General features: G+C 46.4%; 1 protein-coding gene across 1 annotated transcript in view; it reads left to right on the top strand.

Moving 5' to 3' along the window:
- Positions 1-241: 241 nt before the first annotated feature.
- Positions 242-25383, top strand: part of LOC147639534 (uncharacterized) — a 36430-nt gene continuing 11288 nt past the window's right edge. Inside the window, exons 1-2 of the mRNA XM_086792289.1 lie at positions 242-436; positions 557-744. Coding sequence (XP_086648415.1) covers positions 412-436; positions 557-744 — 213 coding nt within the window. The 5' untranslated portion in view covers positions 242-411. The remainder of the gene's footprint in view (positions 437-556; positions 745-25383) is intronic.

Here is a 25383-nt window from a genome sequence, read left to right as displayed (position 1 = left end):
AGTACAAAATACTCAGTTGTCCAAATGTCCACGGCCCCAAAAACTACTTTGTTTCGTGAGTGACTTCCTATTACGAACAATAACTATACTTACACAAATAATAAATGATGATCAAAATATATTTTACATCAAATTTAAACTAAATAAATGTTATTAATTTCAAATTATTAATATGTTAAAAATTCTTACACTGTTAGATCGCTTGATCATTGACCAAAAGAGCTTTGACTGTCCCAAAAAATACACGCGCAGAGCAAAAACCCTAGGAAGGGTTTCCCACTCGCCATGAGGATTGATCCTGTTTGGTTTTATAATTTTTTTTTATAAATTTAAAGATTAATCGCTTACATGCGTAGATGGTCCTAGACTCCTATGCTCATTCAGTAGGAGGCGAGCTTTGCTGCAGCAACAATGGCAGAAACACCTGATTCACAAGGTACCGCCCAGATGCATCTCAAAATCGTACATGCGTTGTTTTTTTTCCCTCCTCCCCTTAAAAGTTCAAAAGCTCTATTTCTTTATAAGTTCGTGTACCTCTACTTTGTGTGTGAAATAGGGAGAAGGCTGTCTCCAGGAGCTATAACTGTGGCCTTTGACCCCGTGATTCCTCTCCTCAGAGTGCCAGTGCCTGCAGCCAAAGAGGATGATCCTTCAAAAGGACTTTTTGTGCTTGCATTCAAGGATGAAGAGACATGGCTAAGAGCATGGCACAATTGTGAGGTGATAATAGCGGAACAATGCGAGGTTAGAACCGTCTCAAGTGCATAGTAAGCATAAACATTCACACACACATACATACATACATACACAGACACATAAAGTCGCTTGCGTAGCCAAAACTAGCCACAAGGAAAGTATAGAGACAGCAAGAAACTGAATTTAATTCACCACACACTCACAGCACCGGCATTGGACTGTTGGTCTTGCGATAGCCTGTAATCTCACCTAATCTATCATGTACAATGCCTTAATAGTCATGACACATGCATTTGGAGCCCGATGCAGGTGACAATTAGGGGTGCTTGTGGAAGTGATTTCATCCAATTTAAGGGATTATGGTACTACATCTTGTAGAGAGCAAGATAAGAGCAGTGAAAGCTTAGTGGAGTTGCCTCCTTGAGGAACTTTATTGAGATGAGAGTGCAAAATTTACAAGGCAAAAGGCTGAATCTTTTGTCACCTCAATGTGTGTCACATGCGGAAGCTCTGGGAGTCTTCTTTCAGCCCTAAACACCATGTTGGAAAACTTGATGCAAAACGCAAGCAAGAGAGATAGAGAGAAGAGAGAAATGAAATGATATATTAACGTCTTCAAAAGGCCAAAATGACCTATGAGACCAAAAAGGTAGTATATCATGACAAGCCATAGGCTGCCCCTCATGAAAAGGTTCTTGACCCGAGTCCTAGTCTAGTGATTCTACTCCCTAGAGAAGTGAATGAATGTCAAGGAGCCAAGCCAAGCCTATTTATGGGCCTTGAAGACACTTGTGGACTGGCCGACCTGCTGCTGTCGGCCAGGTCCCTGGACAAAGCCCCCAACTTGCTGCGGACTCTTTGTCGAGCCATACCGCTTCGTGGGTCCCTCGGTCCTGAAACTTCGGGAGGAATTGTCTTAGTCTTCGGCCTGAGCCATGCTTGAAACAGTGCAGAAGGATCTGTTCTGGAACCATAACTTTTGCTTCATCAACAATATCTGGTTCCGCTTTGTCTTTGACTTCTGAAGGAATAGGACCTGCATATGGCGAAATTTTTGGAAATAAGAATTATCTTTTATTATGCTAAAAGAGTAATTCCTATCATTTCTATACTCTAAAAGTGTCATTTTCATGCATAGAAGATGCATATTGATTATTATTATTATTTTTATGCATAAAAGAATAATCTTTTTATTATGAAAGTGTTACTTTCATCAAAATAGATTTTTATGCATAAAGGAATAATTTTCTTTTTATTACAACTCGGAGGTAGCTTTAACTACATAGACACCTCATGAATCTTTTTCCTAATGGGAAAAGGTCCGAAGCTCCTGAAAGACAACTTTGGGCATCGCTTGCCCACCTGTTTCAACCTTTGCTTCATAATCCAAAGATAAACCCAATCCCCTTTCGAAAACTTCATATCCCTTCGGTCTTTATTGGCCTGTCGAGTGTAGGCCTTTTGCGCTTTAGTCAACCTGTCTTTAACTGACTCTAAAATCTCCTGGTAAGACTCCGTCACTCTGTTCGCTTCAGGTACTGAAGACGAGGTCTTGGTCAACAACGACTGGAAAGGTCTTCCAAATGCTGCCTCATATGGAGTCCTGCCAATAGCTGAAGAAAAAGAATCATTCAAAACAGCTTGAACTAAAGGCAAATATGATTCCCACTTACCTTGTTGATCGTGGACATAACGCTTCAACACATCAAAGGCTAACTGGTTGTATATCTCTGTCTGGCCGTCCGTCTGTAGGTGGAATGCACTGGAAAAATTCAACTTAGTACCAAAGTTATCAAACAATGCCCTCCAAAAATGACTGGTAAACTTGGCATCTCGATCTGACACTATGGTCCTAGGAATCCCGCCAATCAGGTATTGATGCCGAATGAACAACTGGGCAACATCCTCGGCGGTCACATTGGCCCTGCAAGGAATAAGCATAACAAATTTGCTAAATCTATCAACAATAGTTAAGCACTGTGTATTATGCTTACTTGGATTGGGAGGCAGATTCGTGACAAAGTCCATCGAAATATCTTGGAAAGGACCCTCAGGAATTGGCAAGGGCTGCAACAACCCTATCTTCTTTCCACGAGGAGCTTTCACCTTTTGACAATATCACAGCGTTGTACATATGTAAACACATTTCGTCTCATCTTTAGCCAATAATATTGCCGTTCCAATTTCTCCAGAGTCGAATTCATGTCCCTATGACCACCTGTAATGGCGTCATGGGCATCATGCAGAAGAGCTGCCGTGAACGACTTCATGATACACAGTCGGCCTTTGTAGAAAAGCCAACCATTGCGTATCAGAAAGTGGCATGGTCCTGTGGCATCCAATGCTTGTTCCCACTGTGTACCGAATTCCTCAGAATCCGCGTACGTGTGCTTCATGTCATCTAGTCCCGTACCAACAAGATCGAGTCTAGTGGTTTGAATCGTAGTCACTTGTCCCTTCCTACTCAAAGCATTGGCCACTGGATTGGCCTTTCCTGGAAGGTACTCAATCATACCACCAAATTGCTTTGGAATATCTGACTCCAGCGGTGTTGTCGATCACTCCACTGTGCACTTGGCATTGTCTGAATCCAGCGTAATGCCTGATGGTCAGTGCGAACCTCAAAGTCACGGCCATACAGAAAATGTTTCCAATGTTTCAAGGCCTGTATAATTGCTAGGAGTTCACGATCATAGACTGAGTAGTTTCTCTCTGCGGGCAGTAACTTACGAGACATGTAAGCTATTGGATGACCATTCTGTTGCAATACACCTCCAATTGCGATGTTACTCGCATCGGTGATCACCTGAAATGGCTCGTCCCACGAGGCAAGTGCTAAACAAGGCGTTTCTGATAAAGCCACCTTGAGGTTCTTGAATGCCACCAACGCTCGTGGAGTCATTCGAATCTTTTGCCTTCTTGTCTCCACACCCTTTAGCAGATCGGTGAGATCCGCCGAGAGATTAGAAAACTTGTCGATGTGGGTGGAGTATGCCTGGCATATACCCACAAAGGATCTGATGTCATAGGCTGTCTGAGGTACTTCCCAATTGACAATCTCGGTCACTTTAGCCGGATCAAGTCGAATGCCTTCGGCACTAATTATGTATCCCAAGTAATGCACCTGGAACAGATAAAATTCCGACTTCTTCTCATTGACGTAGAGCTCGTTGCTTTCCAGCAACTTAAGAACATCAATATCATGCTGCTCAACTGTAGCTGAAAATACCAGTATGTCGTCCAAAAATATGAACACACTTTCCAATCAAATCCTGGAAAACATGCATCATCATGCGGTTAAATGTAGCTGGGGCGTTCGACAAGCGAAATGGCATGACCACAAATTCATAGTGGGCTCGTTCCGTACGGAAGACTGTCTTGGGGATGTCCCCCTTCACAATCCGCACCTGGTGGTACCCACTCTTTAAATCAAGTTTTGAGAACACCTTTGCTCCATTCAGCCAGGCAGCCCAAACAGTGGCCAGTGCTTCCGAGAAGTACTCGGCTCTCCATGAAAAGTTCCAGAAGATTTTTCTTCGGGACAGCCTCCCTCCCCAACTCCCCCCGTCCAGACCGGAGGACCACAAGATTGACCTCCTCCCAGGCTTGGAACCCCTGAGCAAGTTTCCGTATCGCCTTTCGAAGGCAATGGAATCGGAGTTGGACCGCCAACTCCAAGAATTGTTGCAATCTGGCTTCATCCGCCCCAGCGTGTCGCCATTTGCAGCACCGATCCTATTCGTCAAGAAGAAAGATGGGTCTTCCCGTTTGTGTGTCGATTATCATGCACTCAACAAGCTGACTATCAAGAGCAGATTCCCGATGCCTTGAATAGATTATATCTCGCACACTGTGCGCCTTTCCTGACTGCTCGCTTAGCCTGCAAGTGGCTTATGAGCGGAAAGTTCGGAATTGCTGGCTCACACTTAATGGTCACTGGGGCGTTTGACACATTCGGATTGATCTGGAACGTGTGCTTGTCCCACTTGACATCAAGAAGAAATCCCTGAAACCACTGAATGCCCAAAATTATGTCTGCTCCTACAAGAGGGGCAACCATAAAATCACGCACAAATTCTATGCCCTGAATAACTAACTTAGCACCTAGAGCTTCATACTTGACGCTCGTTGTCATGCTTGTGCTAAAACCCTCAACCTGTTTGTCCACCGAAGTCAGGTCGAAACGGGCACGCCTAGCGGCCTGTTCCGTGACCACATCCTCCGTGCTGCCGCTGTCAAACAAGACAACAACTCTCTGGCCACCTATGTAGCCAAAGGACTTGAGCAATTCGTTGCGCTCATACTCCTGGTCATGGGCACCCTTTTGCTTATCTTCGAGCTCCCAGCTAATAATTGCTACAACTGAAGCACCGGGGTTTGAAGAACTAGGGGTAGCCGTTGGGGTCTGTGTGGGAGCTGAGCTCACCACGGAAGCTGTGGAGGCAGCGGCGGCGGGCTTTGGAGGCTTCTTAGGACGATTCCGAGAAGTATGTCCTTTTGTATGACAAAAGAAACATCTACCCTCCTTCTTGTATTGAGAAAGCTCCTCAGCACTCAACTTGCCAGCCTCCGCTTTCTGGTCTGGAGTAAGCTTAGATGGATTGTTCGAGTTCTTGGAGCCAGAGGCTCTCAGGCTCTGTCCTGGGGAAGACCCCGTCTGGTTATGGCCTTTGCCCCCCAAGGCGGTAGCTCTGGGAGAAGCCGGCTGGGAAGTCTTGGGCTTGCCACCATTATGTTTCATTTCTGCAGTCTGCGCAAGCGAGAGTGTGCCTTCAAAGGTGGCTGGCCGAAACATACGCACCTCCCATTGGATTTGCGTGACAAGGCCATACAAAAACTGCCATTTCTTGTCCAAATCAGATAAGCCTAATTGCAAACATAAAGTCGAAATTCTATTGGCAAACTGAAGGATTGGTTGCGCGTTTTGACGCGCTCCCCTGAACTCGTCTTCGAGTCGCTCAAGGTAGTGGGGCGGTAGAAACCGCTGCTTAAGGTCGCGGACAAACTCGTCCCACACATAAGCTGCCATACCTAATTTGGTGTGGGCATGAGCCCACTGAATCCACCAAGGAATGGCCTCACCTTCCAAGTACCAACTGGCTAAGATCACTCTATCAGAATTTGTCTTTCTAACTGCGGCAAAGTAAGCTTCAAACTGATGTAACCATGAATAGAGAGTTGTGGGATCGAGTTTACCATTATACTTACTGAAGTTCATTTTCTCAGGAAAATGATTCGAGGGTGCCACCGGTGTCAATCTGGCGTCCAAAGCTGCGAGGTAACGCTCGTGCTCCACGCGTCGCATGGCTTCGTCTTCACGTTGTCGAATCTCCAATGCACGCATCTACAACTCAAGCAAAGAGCTCGGTTGCGGTCGTGACCCCGCGAGAGGGTCTCTATGTCGAGGATCTGGAATCTGGGATACGGAAGGAGAGGGAGGAGGAGATGGAAAACGCGACGCTGGAGAACGGGTACACTCTTCCAGAGCCAAGATTTGCGCCTTTTGCTCGTCCAACTTGGTTGTCTGGTCTGCGATTGCTCGCATCATCTGCTGGAACATATCTGTAACACTCAAGCCTGGTGCCCTAGTTGGGTTGCTTGGTGCACTCTAGTTCCATGGAAGCTCAAGGTGCCAAGCTAATGATTCACGGCATAGAGTTTGTGCGAGACTTTATGGTTGCCCCGCTTGTAGGAGGGGCAGACATAATCTTGGGAATTCAATGGTTTCACAAGTTCAAGCCAAATATTGATTGGGATAGGCACACTTTTTAGATCACTTGAAATGTACCCAAAGCCCTAGCGACCATTAAGTGGGAGCTAGGAATCCCGAACTTTCCTCTCATAAGCCACTTGTAGGCTCAACGAGAAATCAGGAAAGGCGCACAATGTGCAATGATTTTGTCACTTGCATCCCGCACTTGGATGCCACGTAGACATATTTGTACAGAAGGTGCAGGACCTGGGATGGTGAACTGGTCCCATGTGAGCCGAGTCCGGGACAAGTCAGCCAGGGATCCATCTCAGTCGTCCAAAGTCAGGTGTGCATTGTCCTACACAGGAGTCCAAGGTCAGGTGTGCACTGTCCTGCACATGAATCACTGCCAGTCCATGCTATAAGTCTCCCTCTGGAATGATGTCAGTGATTCTGTGTATCTGGTATGGTACCGGATGCTAGATCATTGTGTAGATAGTTAGGGTTTGCTTTTAGAACAAGGGGCCAGCCCATAGGGCTACCCCAAGTCTTAGTGTGGGCATGGGGATGGTGTGAAACCACCCCCATGAGGGCCAAGAAGGCCCTGGCTGAACCCTCTGGAATGATGTCAGTGATTCTGTGTATCTGGTATGGTACCGGATGCTAGATCATTGTGTAGATAGTTAGGGTTTGCTTTTAGAACAAGGGGCCAGCCCATAGGGCTACCCCAAGTCTTAGTGTGGGCATGGGGATGGTGTGAAACCACCCCCATGAGGGCCAAGAAGGCCCTGGCTGAACCCACCTGCCATGGAGGGGCTGTAGGACAGCCCCAGGGGCAGGCCAGGGGTAGCCGATTGGTTATCCAGCCCTAGGAGGGGTGTAGGGCAAGTATGGGGCAGCCCATACAGGCTGCCCAGTCCCCAAACAGCCTAGAAAAGGTGCCCAAACCTGGCTTAAAGCAGGCGCTTGATGCCCAGCCATCTAGGGAATGATGTGCAGCTTTTTATGTGATTTTTCCAGCATTTAATGCTGATTATCAGTCGTGGGACAAATCAAGGCTGGCCGACTGGACTTAAGCTCGCCGACTACCCTTTGTGGAGTAGTATAAATAGAGGAGCCCACAATCCCATTGTTTCATCTCATTTTTCACCAAGAGCTCAAGCATACAAGGGCTAGACAAGCCAAGAAGTTGCTAAGCAAAGGGGTAGAGGAGCCCACAATCCCATTGTTTCATCTCATTTTTCACCAAGAGCTCAAGCATACAAGGGCTAGACAAGCCAAGAAGTTGCTAAGCAAAGGGGTGGAGGACTGCAGGTCAAGGGCAGAGTTTTCTCAGCCAAGAAAGGTCAAGATTTCTGTATTTTCTTTTCAGATTCACATCATTCTAATAAAGCAAATACACCATCCGTGGTGGGGGCCCTACAGAGGGTATTTGGGACCCAATACCGTGTCCTCTCCATCTCTCCCTCTCTCTCTCTATTTTATACACATCTTCATTCAGTTTTTGTGCGCTAATTTCGTCGCGAAAAGAGTGCTGATTTTTGAGCATTGAAGTTACCGATCTTCTCCGAAGCTTCCGCATGTTACAGTGGTATCAGATCCTACTTCAAGTGCAAAGATTCAGCAAAGAAACCAGAATTTTTTCTCGCTCGTGTGGTTGGTTTTCACACGCTGGTGGACTACCCTTTTCGGAGTGACTCCTGTCCCTCGAAGGACGGTTGGTTTTTAGCCTCCGGAAGCCTCCGGACGTCTCCCACACAGATAGTGGATGGTCAGATTGCGTTCCGGAAAGGAAGAGCATTTTCCTGCTATGGCGAGCTTCGACGACGAGAGAGACCAAGAACCATGTGATGCTCGTCGTCATGCCGATGCTAAAACCCTCAACCTTCTTGTCTACCAAAGTTAATAGAAACTGGGCTGGCCGAGCGACTTGTTCCATGACACATCCTCTGTACTGCCACTGTTAAACAAGACGACTCTCTGGCCGCCTATGTAGCCAAAGGTCTTGAGCAATTCGTTGCGCTCATACTCTTGGCCTTGGGTGCCCTTGTGCTTATCTTCGAGTTCCCGACTAACGATTGCACCAACCGAACGTTGCATGTGCGGAAGCTTTGTTGTACTGATCCAAAGTCCTCAGCGTGATTAAGAACATTGATGTTGATTAATACATGATTAAGATAGAGGAGAGAGATTGGGTGAGTTTTCTTGTATTATATAAAAAGGTCTTTAGTGTTGCAGGCACTCTCTTGGAGGATCCACTTAGATCCTTTTTTAGCCTCTGCTCCCCAGCCATGGGTAGACATGACTGTTGCATTTTTGGAGGATGTGGGTATTGTGCATGGGAAGACCCGGATTGTTGTATCTTGGTGGGATGTTCTAAATGCTTCACAATGTGTGCGTGTATCTGCTTCTTCTCTGCTAGATCATTTGGTTAAATCATGGCAGGAGGTGTTACGGTTCACTTCTTGGAGACCTCCAGATTCTTGTCGAGATGAAAACTCCTTGGCTTGCTGAGGTGTTGGCCACCTCTCGTGTAGCTTGGTTGAACACAATGCCAATTAATACACTTAAATACACCGAGATTTAATGGACAACATGCTCAATACAAGAAATATTTGCTGAATTGACAAGAGACGCACAATGAGCCGGAACGGCCGGCCCCTTCCTCAAATTGTCACGTGCACACCATTCAGGTGTACAGTGACATGGCATCATTTTAGCATCATAAACATCATCAGGAATTTATCAGGCATTTTATGGGCATTTAAATGAATGTTTTCAGCATGTACCACATGGTATGAGTTGGATTCAGCATTGTAGCATCATATTAGCCATATAGACCAGCATTTGGGGCTTGTGGAGGCAGCCGACAGCATGTGTACATCAGGCGACCAGCGTTTGTACCATTTTATGACATTTTATGGTATTTTATCCCAGTCGTGGGCTTTTGCATCTGGCCGACTGCAGCCAAGCTGGCCGACCAGCACCTGTTCCCTCATATAAATAGAAGCGCATCATCACCTATCAGATCATCAGCGTTTTAGTGGATGAAGGGGCATCTGACATCTGCGTTCCAGCCCTTCATCGCATTCAGTCCAGCATCGCATTCAACAGAGCATTCAGCAAAGTGTTCTCCAGCGTTTCTCCTCCAGGAAGCCTTGGGAGCAGCATATTCAGCCACGCATCAGCATTCAGTCCATCATATTCAGCAAACGCATCTATCTCCTCAGCGTTTCCTTCCCAGGTAACAGGAGAACATCTGTGTTTTCAGCATCACATCAGCATTGCTTCAGTCCCAAAGCCATCCCTTCAGCGTTTCCTTCTCAGGAGACAAGGGAAAGACAGTGGGACAGCAGTTCATTCAGCATAACAGTATATTCAGCATTTGCCATTCAGTTCCCACAGTACATAGAGTCTTGGCTCAAAGGATTTCACTCCTGCAGGGATGACCTCAGTCCCAGCAGCAGAAGACAGAAGGGGCAGTGGTTCGGAGGAGAAGGATCACCAGAGGAGTCGAAGGTTGCCAGGTATACCACCCAGCAACAGTTTAGCAGCAGGGAATGTCACGTGCACACCATTCAGGTGTACAGTGACATGGCATCATTTTAGCATCATAAACATCATCAGGATTTTATCAGGCATTTTATGGGCATTTAAATGAATGTTTTCAGCATATACCACATGGTATGAGTTGGATTCAGCATTGTAGCATCATATTAGCCATATAGACCAGCATTTGGGGCTTGTGGAGGCAGCCGACAACATGTATACATCAGCCGACCAACGTTTGTACCATTTTATGACATTTATGGTATTTTATCCCAGTCGTGGGCTTTTGCATCTGGCCGACTGCAGCCAAGCTGGCCGACCAGCACCTATTCCCTCATATAAATAGAACCGCATCATCACCTATCAGATCATCAGCGTTTTAGTGGATGAAGGGGCATCTGACATCTGCGTTCCAGCTCTTCATCGCATTTAGTCCAGCATCGCATTCAACAGAGCATTCAGCAAAGTGTTCTCCAGCGTTTCTCCTCCAGGAAGCCTTGGGAGCAGCATATTCAGCCACGCATCAGCATTCAGTCCATCATATTCAGCAAACGCATCTATCTCCTCAGCGTTTCCTTCCCAGGTAACAGGAGAACATCTGTGTTTTCAGCATCACATCAGCATTGCTTCAGTCCCAAAGCCATCCCTTCAGCGTTTCCTTCTTAGGAGACAAGGGAAAGACAGTGGGACAGCAGTTCATTCAGCATAACACTATATTCAGCATATAGGTAGCATATTCAGCATCATAGATCTATTCAGATCTCATTGTAACCGCATTCATCATCTAATATAGCTGCATTGCATTGACACATATTTGTCTATCTCTTAAACATCATTAAGTGCAGTTTAGTTAGACTAAGGTTGTGATTACTACGGTCAAAGACCTCACATGTCACACAAATTAAGTATATTGATTTTGGGAGAATCAAGTACATAGTGTCATGGGCATTTCTAACCAGATTTCCATACCAATGCATATGAATACAGTATTGCAAACATAGTGGTTGTCGGTGTAGACTTGCAACTCACACTACCTTCTCAAGTGCCCATGTTCCCTACCATCTGCTCTCTATTGTTCCACCAGCACATGGTAGCAACAATCTGCAAGAGAGCACGTAGGACATGAGAACACTACACAGGTTATGTGATCTTGGAGTCCGGTCCCTCCTGCTACTTGCTTCCATATGTAAGCATAAAAGCTTACCAATTGCAAGTAGAGTTGATGATAGCGGAAGTCTTTGCGATGGAAGTGCTTGGATTGTTGAAATCTTCAATTTGTCGCAATTCTTCGCAATAAAAGTCTTCAAGAGGATGAAGGGAACCCTGGGAAAGCTTCTCCTATGATTCAACTTGGGAAAGGAAGGCTGAAATTAGGTTTTTCAGCAAAAAGACCAGAAATTACAGCAAGAAAGAGAATTTCAGTCATTGGGAGTGTGTAGGAGAGTGAATAGCACCCGGAAACACTCTTGGAAGCTTGGGAAACACCCTAGCATATGGAGTTGGAAAGGAGAAAGTGCAAAAAATACAGCCCAAGAGGCCTCGTGAAGGAGGCGCCTACTTCTAGAGAGAGAGGGAAGAGTGAGGTGGTGAGTTGTCCACTCTAGGTGTCATGTAGATGCTATGTGGTGCAAGCTGAAGGTTGAAATTAGTGTTTTCAGCAAAAAGACCAGAAATTACAGCAAGAAAGAGAATTTCAGTCATTGGGAGTGTGTAGGAGAGTGAATAGCACTCGGAAACACTCTTGGAAGCTTGGGAAATACCCTAGCAAGCTTGGATATGGAGTTGGAAAGGAGAAAGTGCAGAAAATACAGCCCAAGAGGCCTCATGAAGGAGGCGCCTACTTCTAGAGAGAGAGAGGAGTGAGGTGGTGAGTTGTCCACTCTAGGTGTCATGTAGATGCTATGCGGTGCAAGCTAGAACGGAGACATGGCTGGTTACTCCCTTTGTACAAAGGAGATAAGATCTGGGCGGTGGACATTGGGTTTTGTCCACCTCGGGACATTAGTGTGTGTGAACACGGGGCTGGTCATAATTTATAAGTGAGTTTTGGTCGCCCAAAACTTAATGAAGTGTGTACACACTCACTTATAAATTAGTGCTAATTCCTAAGGCTAGGTTTATGACCAATACTTACCACCTGTCACATGTTACATAACTATGTCAGTAGACAGTTTCACACGCACGGTTCACGGGCGGGCGTCCCCTTACGTAGAACTACACATTGGTCAAGCAAGCATGAAAATAGTTGCAATTTCAATTGCAAGCAAGCACATAAAGATGCTATGCAATGCAACATTGGTATGAACAATCCCCGTTTATGAGACTATACCAAAATAGATGTGCTAGAGGCAAGTACACGAGGTACCAGACCCAATGGAACACCAATCCACTAGGCATTTCCGGGCATGTACATAGAGGCACAAGCCCCATCGGAAAGCCAAGTCCACAGTATCACATGAGTGGCATCAATCCCCGGCATATACAACTGCCATGGACACCAGTCCAATGTACATACATGATGAGAAAGCACGGGTGGACCAATTGGGTGGCCAAATGGTGACATCTCGTGTGATTACTTGGCCAGAGAAGAATAATTATAGATGGCAATTCAATCGTATGGTGGATGTCTAATACTTTGTTGCCCGGGTGGCTACGAATGTTATCGTTCCGCCGTGCTCATCATAGATTTTGTGTGCCCCGAGGTTACAGGTGTATTTGGTTGTAGTTGCAGCGACAAGTGCAGTCTTTGGGGCGCCTTCCTAGGATGGATTCTTCTCATGCATGGGATGATTGGGTGCTACGTTGCAAGACCAGGCTGTTGAAGGCTTCCGCTAATGTTGTATATCATCTTTTGGTCAAAGAGAAGAGATGGCTTGCAGAAAAAGCTAATAAAGTATGGAATGTTAAGAAATTGGCCTCCTGGTGGAAGTGCATCCTATTTTGTGGTTGTCATTCCCAGCTTCCTTTTCAGTGTATTTGGCGAGTCATGGTTGGGGGCCTGCCTTTGGCCATTGCCCTTCGGCGTCAGGGACTTTCGAATGGCAACTGTTTCTTTTGTCAAACTTGTCCAGAATCTAGTCGGCACAGGTTTATTTCTTGCCCGGTGGCTTGCCAGATATGGGAGCTCATCTCTTCAGTGTGGCAAATGGTGACTGGACACAATTTGTCACCTAGGCAGTGGGTATTGGGACATGATCAGCCTGGGGGGAACAATTAGCAACATGAGGTCTTCTTTGTTTTCTTTCGATGGTTAGGTCTTTTTGGCATAATTGGCTCATGCAAAATGCTTTCATCTTTGATTCACAATCAGGGGTGAAAGGTCATGTCCAGTGCGTTCGTGGTCTATTGCTTTGGCAAGTTTCTTCTTTGATCGATGCACATGTTATCACTAGGGTGCAAGCTCACCCTTGGTTACATGATCTTCGTACGGTGGGCATGCCTCGTGTGGCCTTTTAGTGTGTGCGGTCTGACGGCCTCTATGTATTGCTGGTCATGTGACCTTTGCTTTGTATTACATTTTCGTAATCTAATCAACCAACCATTATGAAAAGAGAGAGAGAGAGAGAGAGAGAGAGAGAGAGAGAGAGAGAGTTGTATTAACGTCTTCAAAAGCCCAAAATGACCTATGAGAAAGATAACAAAAATCTAGAACTTTAAAATCTGATCTAGGTACATGGGCAGAGAGCTCTCATATCACCCTAATACATCCCCCATGGGCCGCTGTGACATGGTGCTCAAGGTGGTAAAACTGAGCAGGCGCGAGAAGGTCCTGCGATGATGGGAGATGATGGCTCGGATCCTCCTGTGGGGCATGGCCGTGGGCGAGGACCATGGGGTCTGGGGCGTCAAGCTCTACATAACCAGTGGCTCTGTCGAGTGTCACCCCTCTCGGCCTAGCTTGGTGAGAGCTCTCTGTGTTGGTCCTCGAGCAAGTACAGCTAACCTGGATCTCACTATGGACTCCTTGCGTCTGCGGAGCTCTAGAAGTAAAAGTCCCAGGCATCTCTGATTCGGGAAGTCCATGATCTTGGAAAGTGGTCCGAACCCAGTTCGGAAGAGGAACCTCCCTCGAATCTCATAGTATACACGGCATCGGCATATGTAATGATCCTCTGTCTCGAGCTCTGTGTGACAAAGTTGGCATAGCCTGTCGTCTGGTGCAGCCGCCCAAGGCCCATATCTGGCAGTCTCCACTCTCAGCTGGTGGGATGAGGTGCGGATTTGGCTGATCGCACATCTCACCCCAAAAGAGAGAGAGAGAGAGAGAGAGAGAGAGAGAGAGAGAGAGAGAGAGAGATGAAGCGTCTACTAAAGACCCAATGGGCCTATGAGACTAAAGTGATACAATAATGTCCATGGCATATCTCATCATGGAATGGAAAATGAAACATAAAGAAACTGTCACGATGTCAAATCCCCACGGATCCCCTCGTGATCGATCTTGGTTCGAAACTCGAATCCTGCAAACAAACGAACAACAAACAAGCATGGGGGTGTAGGCCTGACTCACCTCCCAACCATGACAGCCGTGGGCAAGCCCACAGTCTTGGCTGTCCCCTCCGAGCCACGAGCTGAGCTAACTAGGTTGACGTACCGACCAATCTCCTCCTCGTGACGTCCCATACCGCCACGAAGCTGCCCTCGCGGGCCTCGAGATTGCTGTCGGCCTCGGCTGCATAAAGCAGGTGCACGTCTGCACTAGATCCAGGCTCCAAGACCATAGAGCTCTCACAAACTTGCGAGACTCTCTATCATACAATAACTAACCTTGGCCACCCTTTTATAGGCTCTTGGCCGGTCATCGGGCGTCCACACTTGGGTGCCCGCTCGTCCATACTTGGGTGCCCGCCCGTTAGTATATCCCTAACTCAGCTCGTCAATCAGCCTGCCTAGTTCCAAGCTTCCCCAAGCCTCGAAACTAGTCTTGCATGCGTATAGCACACGGTAGATACCCACTGTGCACATGACATACTCCCCTTCCTCTAAGAGCTCACTCCTGAGCTCACTAAAAAGCCAGGGTAATCTCTCTGAAGAGAAGTCAATGTCTCCCATGTAGCGTCCTCCTCAACACGATCCTTCCACTTGATCTTGTATTCCGTGATAAGCGTATGACGCAATCTTCGTTCACGAAATCCAAGAATCTTTTCAGGTTCGTGCGGAATAAATGTCATGTCCTGGACATCTATAATTTCTTGAGGGGTAACTAACTGATCTGCTCCACCCAGTACTTCCTTAAGTCTACTGACATGAAATACAGGATGAACTTTCACATGAGAAGGCAACTCCAATTCATATGCAATTGAACCAATCCGTCGTGTAACACGAAATGGTCCACAGTATCTAGGGGATAATTTCGGAGATCTACCTGTCCGTAAAGTCTCGGAATCTTTCGGAACTCGCAAATACACCATCGTTCCTTCAGAGAACTCTCTAGGTGAACGATGTCTATTAGAATAAAACCTGTCTCGGTCTTGAGCACTTCTAATAGATTCCTTTGCAACTTGTAACATTTCCTACATATCTTGCAAAAAATTACGTGCTGCATCATGCGGAAGTCCTGAGAATCCTACTGTAACAGGTGATCTAGGTTGAAAACCATACATAAGCATGAAAGGACTAAACCCTGTACTCGTATGCTTAGTACTGTTATATGTAAATTCTAACATAGGAAGATAATCCTCCCATGAACTTTGTCTTTTGGATACATATGCTCGAAGCATATCCTCCAAAATCTGATTCACTCTTTCAGTCTGGCCATCAGATTGAGGATGATCAGAGGAACTCAAATTCAAAGTTGTTTCCAACTTCTCAAAAACAAGTTTCCAAAAGTCACTCGTAAACTTAGAGTCCCTATCACTGACTATGTCCTACGGTAACCCGTACAGTCTAAACAATTGCTCGATAAACTGCCGAGCTAATTGCGTAGCTGTAATAGTCTTCCGGGTCGGTAAAAATCTAGCCATCTTTGTCAAGCGATCTACCACAACCCAAATAGAATCGTGGCCTTGATGTGTTCTTGGCAATCCGGTAATAAAATCCATGGAAATACTTTCCCACTTATTACCTGGGATTTGCAAAGGATGCAACAACCCAGCCTGTCTAAAGCGTTCAGCTTTATTTGCCTGACAAATCTGACACTTGAGAACATAATCTTCTACATACCCTTTCATCTTCGGCCAATAAAAAGTGTGTTTTACTAATGATAGTGTCCTGTGTACCCCAGGGTGTCCAGCAGAAGGGGCGTCGTGACATTCCCTCAGAATCTTGGACCTAATGTCCGAGATCTGTGGTACACAAATTTTGTCATTACGGAATAGTAAACCATTCCGAATCATCCACTGGCCTCCTGCAGTCTGAATAGTAGACTGCTCAGTCATTGAGTCTTGGTCAATCAATGAGCTCCCGTCTTGGATCTTCTGCCAAAATGGACCAAAATAACTATCAGTCCTGCAAAGCCCTCTCAATGACTGAAATAAGTCAGTAGAAATCTCGGTGAACGACAAAGTATTCACCTCTCTAATCCGACTAAGCGCATCTGCAATATTATTCATGGATCCTTTCCGATAACGGATCTCAAAATCAAAATCTTGCATTAACTCTGCCCAACGAGCTTTCCTGCCTCTCAAATCATCCGCATCACACACATACTTGATTGACTGATGATCAGTCAATACCACAAACTTGGAGCCATATAAATAATGTCTCCAAACCTTGAGAGCATGAATCACAGCATAAAGCTCCTTCTCAAGGGTTGGCCAACGAGATTGAGTGTCGTCTAGCTTTTTACTTTCAAAAGCAACCGGTCTACCATCTTGAAATAAAGTAGTCCCGATAGCATAGTCACTGGCATCAGTTTCAAGAACATAAGGCCGACTAGGATCAGGCAATGCTAAGATAGGTGCTTCCTTGACTTTATCTTTCAAAAGTCTGAAGGCCATATCCAAATCGTTATTCCAAGTGATAGGCTGATTGGACTTACGTCCACGACCTTTCAATAAGTCGGTCATCGGTAGTGTGAGCTGAGAGTACTCCCGTACAGATTTCCTAAGAAAAACTACAAAACCGAGAAAAGAATGAAGTTGTTTCACTGTTCGCGGTATAGGCCAGTCCAAAACCTTCTGAACTCGGTCATAGTCAATGCTCAATCCATCTCTAGTGATCTTGTGTCCCAAGTAAATGATGTCGGTCATAAAGAACTCACATTTACTGAATTTAGCATATAGTCGATTCTGTCTTAAAAGAGATAAGACAATCATGAGGTGTCTGACATGATCCTCAAGAGTACGGCTATATATCAAAATATCATCGAGGAACACCACCACAAATTTCCCCAAATGTTCACGAAAAAGATCGTTCATCATTTGCTGGAAAGTGGCTGGAGCATTGGTTAACCCAAAAGGTAATACGAGAAACTCGTAATGGCCATACTTAGTCCGAAAGGCGGTTCTTTCAACATGCCTTTCATGAATACGTATCTGGTGGTAGTCAGTACGCAAATCTATCTTCGTGAAATATTTCCCCAAATGTTCACGAAAAAGATCGTTCATCATTTGCTGGAAAGTGGCTGGAGCATTGGTTAACCCAAAAGGTAATACGAGAAACTCGTAATGGCCATACCTAGTCCGAAAGGCGGTTCTTTCAACATGCCTTTCATGAATACGTATCTGGTGGTAGTCAGTACGCAAATCTATCTTCGTGAAATATTTCGCTCCTGCTAACCGGTCAATTAGGTCATCTGATCTAGGGAGAGGATAACGGTTCTTAATTGTCAGCTTGTTCAATCTTTTGTAATCTATACACATTCTCCAAGTATTGTCCTTCTTTCTCCTAAGCAACACAGGTGCACCCCAAGGTGATTTACTTGGACGGATCTGACCCATCCTCAAATAATCTTCGAGTTGTTTAGCCAACTCATCTTCCTCAGCTTGGCTCATCCTATAAGGTGGAATACTCACAGGATGAGCACCAGGGATCAAGTCAATACGATGATCTACTGCCCGTTCAGGTGGTAAACCCGATGGCAATTCTTTAGGAAATACGTCTTGAAACGAATCAAGTATCTTCTGTAATTCTTTGCTTTCAAACACACTTAATTCATTCACATCCAACGAAGGGATGAGAAAAGAAGAAAGTGGAATCAAGACACAATGGAAAGCGGTGTACAAAGAAGAATCCATTATATTTCCAAAATCAATTGTATTTACAAGAGGTCCCTGAGAGGGATGAATACAATCACCTAAAATACTATACTTGGTGTCCCTATGCTGAAAAGTAAAAATATGACTAGACCAATCTATCTGGACATCAAGAGTCTTAAACCACTCAATCCCTAATAACAAGTCTATATTTTCCAGATGCATAACATAGCATTCCAGAGTATCTTTGTAGTCCTGAATCTGGATTGGAAGCATCTCCATCTTGCGATCCCAAACTTGTCTGCCCGCAGGTAGACGTACCTCATAGGTATGGTCGCTGAGTGTCAATTTCTGCACAAGTTTGTAGTTAACAAAGTTATGCGAACTGCTAGGGTCTAAAAGAATGTGAATTTTATGGCCATTCACTTCTCCATAAACTCGGAGAAGATCATGCATGCCAAATACCTTAGAATTAAACAGACAATCAGAACAAGTACTAGGGCGAGAAAGTACAGTAATTGACGTACCTGTCAAAGACAACTGGTTAGCTGCCTTTGGCTTGGGTCCTGCGTTTGACTTGGTACCCTTTTTCTTTGGGCACTCGTTACGCATGTGTCCTTTTTCTTCGCAGATAAAACAACGTCCTTCTTTCTTGAGCGTTAAAGCCCTAAGGAGTCGTTTCTTCTTCCCTGGTGTCGAACTGGAATTCTTCGAAGGTTGGTCCGAAGACTTGCCTTCAGTCGTGTTAGCCATAGGTGCGGAGAACTTTCTTTTATGCTTGCATTTGTTATTTTTAACCTGTAATCGGTACGAGTCGGGTAAACCAGCTACGAAAAATCCCAAAAGGGTAGTGGGATCCATCTTTGTAGCTTTCATCTGCAAGTCACGAAACTTCTGGAGGTAGACCTCATAAGTGAGGTGCTGCGAGGTCATGGTCAAAGCTGAAAACCGGGCAACAACATCGTAATCATCCTCTTTCTTGAGGAATTCTTTCTTGAAAATGTCTTCGAATTGTGCCCAAGTCGTTGGCTTTGGGTTCAATTCCTTCCACCAAAGCAAAGCTTTGCCGGACAGGAAACCTGCTGCTAACTGTATCTTCTTTCCATCATCATATGGATGAAACTGAAAGTGAACTTGCCACTTATGTAGCCAAGTGTCCACGATCTCCTTGGTTCTCTGCTTTTGCTCGCCCCCGAACGGTTCCGGAGTAATATTGGGGCCTAAAGCTGAAGCCAAGGTATCCATTCCCGAGAAAGTAGAGAGGGTAGTGGTCAATAGAGCGATGGAGTTCTGCAAAGCCTGCATCTGGGCTGCGATTTGTGCCTGACGTTCCGTCGAAGAAGCTTCAAGAGCTACTTTGAACTCTTGGAAATCAGATTTTGACACAAACTCGTCAAAAAGATCGGCATCAGTGCCTTCCGTAGCTGGCAAGCCTTCGCGTTCCACGAGGGGCTCCAACTCTGATTCTTGGGTCGACATCGTGAAGAGGGTACGCGGAGAGAAAATTCGATCTTTGCACAATGAAAGTGCGAACGAACTCGAGAGCTTGAGAGCTTGAAAACTTGAGAACTTGAGAACTCGAGAGATGTGTGGCAAGAAGCCCGCTAGTGGGAGTTAATAAAGGTTTCCCAAAAGCCAAAAAAACTCGAAAAGCTAGGCTCAGCTTTTGCTTTAGCTTTTGTTTTTTTGTTTTTTTTTTCGTGAATAAATAAATATATATATATATATATATATTTTAATATATATATATATGGATATATATATTCTCTAGTCTTAAAAAAAAATAAAAACCTTGGAAACCTTAAAGATCTTGGAGGAGAGATGACTTTTAAATTTTTATAAAAAATTTAAACTTAAAAAAAAAAAAAAAAAACGAAAGCTTGTAAAAAAAACGTAAGCTTTACTTCTGTTTTTTTTTTGTTTCCTCTTGAATTCACCCGTCGGTGAGCTGCCAGCGCCTGGATTAGCTGCCGGTTGCCATCGTAGACTGCTGACGTGCACTTGCTGTCGACTGCACCTTCGCTCGAGCGCCTGACTTGGCCGCCAGCGTGCGCTTCGCTACGCCAATCTGCTGGACGTGGCCTGGGCGCCGGCTGCCTGGCATGGGCGCCGGCTGCCTGGCATGAGCGCTAGCCTGGGCGCCGGCCTGGCCTGGGCTGCCTGCGCTAGGCTGCGTAGGCCTGGCTACGCAAGCCTAGGCGCCTGGTTACGCAGGCCTACATGGCCTTAGGCGCCTGCCTACAGGGTTTCTTGCGGCCCAAAAAGCACAACCGCCAGCAACGAACAACACCCGGCCAACGCACATAATTAGTCGGACAGCATACGATTCGCACGTTCTCTCTCTCACTCTCTCTCTCGTTCGTTCAACGAAAAGCAACGAAAACAACGTGCTTTTTTTCTTCTTTTTCCTGTTTTCTCTCCCTGCAAGTTATGTGACTGCACAACAAAACAGGCTCTTCTTTGCAAAAGCAATCAACCCTATTCAACCTACCATCTCCCATCAACATGGGATTCTTTGATGAAGAAAAAACACATACAAAACTGAAAACTGCAGTATGCACAGAAAAAACAGCAAGCTTTTTTAACACATACCGTTCTTTGACCTCTTCTTCTCTACCTACCGACTTGCTCGTTCACGAGGTATGCTCTGATACCACTGTCAAATCCCCACGGATCCCCTCGTGATCGATCTTGGTTCGAAACTCGAATCCTGCAAACAAACGAACAACAAACAAGCATGGGGGTGCAGGCCTGACTCACCTCCCAACCATGACAGCCGTGGGCAAGCCCACAGTCTTGGCTGTCCCCTCCGAGCCACGAGCTGAGCTAACTAGGTTGACGTACCGACCAATCTCCTCCTCGTGACGTCCCATACCGCCACGAAGCTGCCCTCGCGGGCCTCGAGATTGCTGCCGGCCTCGGCTGCATAAAGCAGGTGCACGTCTGCACTAGATCCAGGCTCCAAGACCATAGAGCTCTCACAAACTCGCGAGACTCTCTATCATACAATAACTAACCTTGGCCACCCTTTTATAGTGTAACGCGCGGAAGCTCTGGGTAGTCTTCTTTCAGCCCTAAACACTCTTGGAAACCTTCTGATGCAAAAACGCACCATCTGATGCAAAAACGCAGGTAGAGAGAGAGTAGAGAGAGAGAGAGAGAGAAGTGCTGGAAATTCAGTATATCTATTGTACAAAAAGGGTACATGACTTTGCAGCCCTTGGCTGCCCTCTTGAAAAGGTGATAACACACCAAAACTTGCCCTAGACTAGGATCCTAATGACTCTCACCCCTAGTGGGTGGAATGACTAAAACAAGGAGCAAGGAGCCCTTTTTATATGGGACTTTTGACACTTTATGCTGGCCGACTGCTGGTCGGCTAGTTCCATGTCCAAATAATCCCTTTTAGCCCTGCCCGACTGCTGCTGCCCCTTGTCTTTGATGCGCATGCTGCACACCCCTCTGCTGACGTAAGCCGACAGCTCCTCTGGCAGCCAGCCTCCACTGTCCTGCAGCCGACAGCCATCTGATCATGCTTTGCTCCATGTCCACCTCAGATGAGTCACCTGAAGCTCCTACCTTCTGGTTCTACTGGTTCATAATCTTTATCTGTTTGCCTCTTCTGGATCTAGCCCTGAGAAGGTCCATGGCATTGCTGATGCACATGACATCCCCCTCTGCTAAACTTGATGACGGGAATCCAACCTGCTCTTGGATGACTGTCATCATCCCAATCCTGTCCTGAAGTCCCTCTGTCATCATCCATCCTTGGCAAACCTTTTTCTCTGAAAATCCGTTCTGTTCTCCAAACCACTCTGTCTCTGATGAAGATCTATGCATCTGGTCTTCCTCTAGTCCACCATCCATTCCTGCCCTGACTCTGAACACCGTCTTGGTCTTCGTTCCTGGAACTGAGTCTGGCACTCTCACATCACCCTTGGAGGATCAACCTCCCTTGGGACCGTTCCCTTAGAACCTATCTGGCTCACGGAACTGCCATCCCCATCTGGCACTGTGGAACACCACCAACAAACCTCCTGGGAGTTCTTCCCGATCTGTGTTCCCGCCTTGGGCCTCGAATCCGTGTACTTTCCTGCACCTTGGACCTGTACACCATCATCTGGGACTGAGTCAGTGTTTAGCTTTGCTGAGCCTGATGCTCTGATACCAATGTAACGCGCGGAAGCTCTGGGTAGTCTTCTTTCAGCCCTAAACACTCTTGGAAACCTTCTGATGCAAAAACGCACCATCTGATGCAAAAACGCAGGTAGAGAGAGAGTAGAGAGAGAGAGAGAGAAGTGCTGGAAATTCAGTATATCTATTGTACAAAAAGGGTACATGACTTTGCAGCCCTTGGCTGCCCTCTTGAAAAGGTGATAACACACCAAAACTTGCCCTAGACTAGGATCGTAATGACTCTCACCCCTAGTGGGTGGAATGACTAAAACAAGGAGCAAGGAGCCCTTTTTATATGGGACTTTTGACACTTTATGCTGGCCGACTGCTGGTCGGTCAGTTCCATGTCCAAATAATCCCTTTTAGCCCTGCCCGACTGCTGCTGCCCCTTGTCTTTGATGCGCATGCTGCACACCCCTCTGCTGATGTAAGCCGACAGCTCCTCTGGCAGCCAGCCTCCACTGTCCTGCAGCCGACAGCCATCTGATCATGCTTTGCTCCATGTCCACCTCAGATGAGTCACCTGAAGCTCCTACCTTCTGGTTCTACTGGTTCATAATCTTTATCTGTTTGCCTCTTCTGGATCTAGCCCTGAGAAGGTCCATGGCATTGCTGATGCACATGACATATAGGCTCTTGGCCGGTCATCGGGCGTCCACACTTGGCCGCCCGCCCGTCCATACTTGGGTGCCCGCCTGTTAGTATATCCCTAACTCAGCTCGTCAATCAGCCTGCCTAGTTCCAAGCTTCCCCAAGCCTCGAAACTAGTCTTGCATGCGTATAGCACACGGTAGATACCCACTGTGCACATGACACACGACCCTGTGTTTTTCTCTGGACAGTATGCAGGTGTGCACGGGGACATGGTGGACAGTGTGAATGGTATCAGATTGGAGTTAAAAAAGGAAGCCCATGTGTGGACAACCCCAAGTGTGAAGGGGGCAAAGATACTTTAATTTAAAAAGGTTTTATAACCCTTGGTGGGCAAAAAATTAAAGTTATCAAGGTTTTAAAACCTTGGGAGGCCCCTAGGCAATTTATAGAGGCTACTCCACTTTTGGAGGCCCACGTCTCTCTCTTCTCTCTCTCTCTAGCTTTTTGGGAAGCGTGCTAGTTCTCTTGCGTGGATGCAAAGGGAAGCACAGTCAACTGATGGAGAAGGTGTGGCTGCTGTGAGTTTTTGAAGAACAGGCCGTACAGCCAGGCCGTACAGCTATGTACGGACAACAGGTACAGTGTACAGTGGCTGCAGGTACAGGCAGCGCTGGTTCAGGTGGCTGCAGCAGTTCTTACGCTTTCTCTCTCTCCTGTGAATAGGCGGCTGGCTGGACTGCATAGTAAGTGTAGCTTTGGACTGCACGTGGTCAGGACTATTGTTCTCCTGTGAGAGTCAGCTGCAACTGGATGTGTGGAAAGGCTGACAGGCTGGTCGGGCAGCAGATACGTGCTTCTCTCTCTGGTGGAAAAACAGGCGAGCAAGTACGGCTGCAGGTAGCACACGTGCCCTCTCTATCTGGCGGCTGTTGGGTTGCAGAACAGAAGGTGGGCTGGACTGCAGGCGCAGAGGGCTGAAACTCATGCTCTTTTGCACAAGAGTCAGGCTGCAGCTTACAGGTTGGTTTCTCTAGACACACAGGCAGCCAGGTGTGTGCTCTTTGGAGGACGCCGTGTTTTTGCAGAAAGGAGGGGCTGGTTTTTCATGAACATAGACATCATGTCGATGGCGTTCATCAACTGATGGAACTTTCAGCTTCTCTTTGCTTTGGGTTCGGGATTGTTTTGAGACTGTTTATGGGTTGTTTTTGCTTGGCTGCAAATTCAGCTATGTACTTGGGTTTCCGGTTGCAAGTACAAGGTCACCTGGTAGTGTTTCTTGGCATGGGAGTGATGCAAGCTCGCATGGCTGCGTGCTCATGGAGCAGATTGTTTTCTTCCTGCTAGAAAGGAACAGAGGGACCTACAGTTATGGACATCTCTATGTTTCCAGATGTTTCATGAGGGAACATGTAACTAGATGTATGCCGTTGTTGGCAGTGTTGTTGAATGGTGCCATGAATGGTTCTGTATGGAAACGGGACAGAAGTTTCAAAGGGAAACAGGCCTAAGGATTTCATGTGAAACAGGTCGTAGGTTTCTCGAGGAAACATGTTTTTGGGTTTCTCCAGGAGATAGGTCACATGCAGGTCTCTATCTGGCAACTGTTGGGTTGCAGAACAGGTGGGCTGGACTGCAGGCGCAGAGGGCTGAAACTCATGCTCTTTTGCACAAGAGTCAGGCTGCAGCTTACAGGTTGGTTTCTCTAGACACACAGGCAGCCAGGTGTGTGCTCTTTGGAGGACGCCGTGTTTTTGCAGAAAGGAGGGGCTGGTTTTTCATGAACATAGACATCATGTCGATGGCGTTCAACTGATGGAACTTTCAACTTCTCTTTGCTTTGGGTTCGGGATTGTTTTGAGACTGTTTATGGGTTGTTTTTGCTTGGCTGCAAATTCAGCTATGTACTTGGGTTTCCGGCTGCAAGTACAAGGTCACTTGGTAGTGTTTCTCGGCATGGGAGTGATGCAAGCTCGCATGGCTGCGTGCTCATGGAGCAGATTGTTTTCTTCCTGCTAGAACGGAACAGAGGGACCTACAGTTATGGGCATCTCTATGTTTCCAGATGTTTCATGAGGGAACAGGTAACTAGATGTATGCCGTTGTTGGCAGTGTTGTTGAATGGTGCCATGAATGGTTCTGTATGGAAACGGGACAGAAGTTTCAAAGGGAAACAGGCCTAAGGGTTTCATGTGAAACAGGTCGTAGGTTTCTCGAGGAAACATGTTTTTGGGTTTCTCCAGGAGATAGGTCACATGCAGGCAGAAGGTACAGGAATGGACACATGTTTGGTACAGCCTTGCTACTGATTGGGTAGGGAACAGGGAATCCATGACAGAGATGGATAGTACCCTTGGAAGGTAGAGAGGGTTGGTACAGGTGTGTCGAATATACGGTATGTTGTGCTGTGATGCGCGTTCTCTTTTGAGAGACAGTTTGGGAGTCTGTGTTGTGATGCAGAAGCACTGGATGTGTCAGGGTGTGATGCTGTTCATAGTGTGAGAGGCTATGGATGGTTGTGGCAGCGCTGATCATAGGAAA

Source organism: Cibotium barometz, chromosome 4 (assembly GCF_041138505.1).
Source record: "Cibotium barometz isolate CiBa-2024 chromosome 4, ASM4113850v1, whole genome shotgun sequence".
Classification (NCBI taxonomy): Eukaryota; Viridiplantae; Streptophyta; class Polypodiopsida; order Cyatheales; family Cibotiaceae; genus Cibotium; species Cibotium barometz.
Note: the sequence above shows the minus strand (reverse complement) of the source record. Positions and strands in the feature narration are given on the sequence as shown.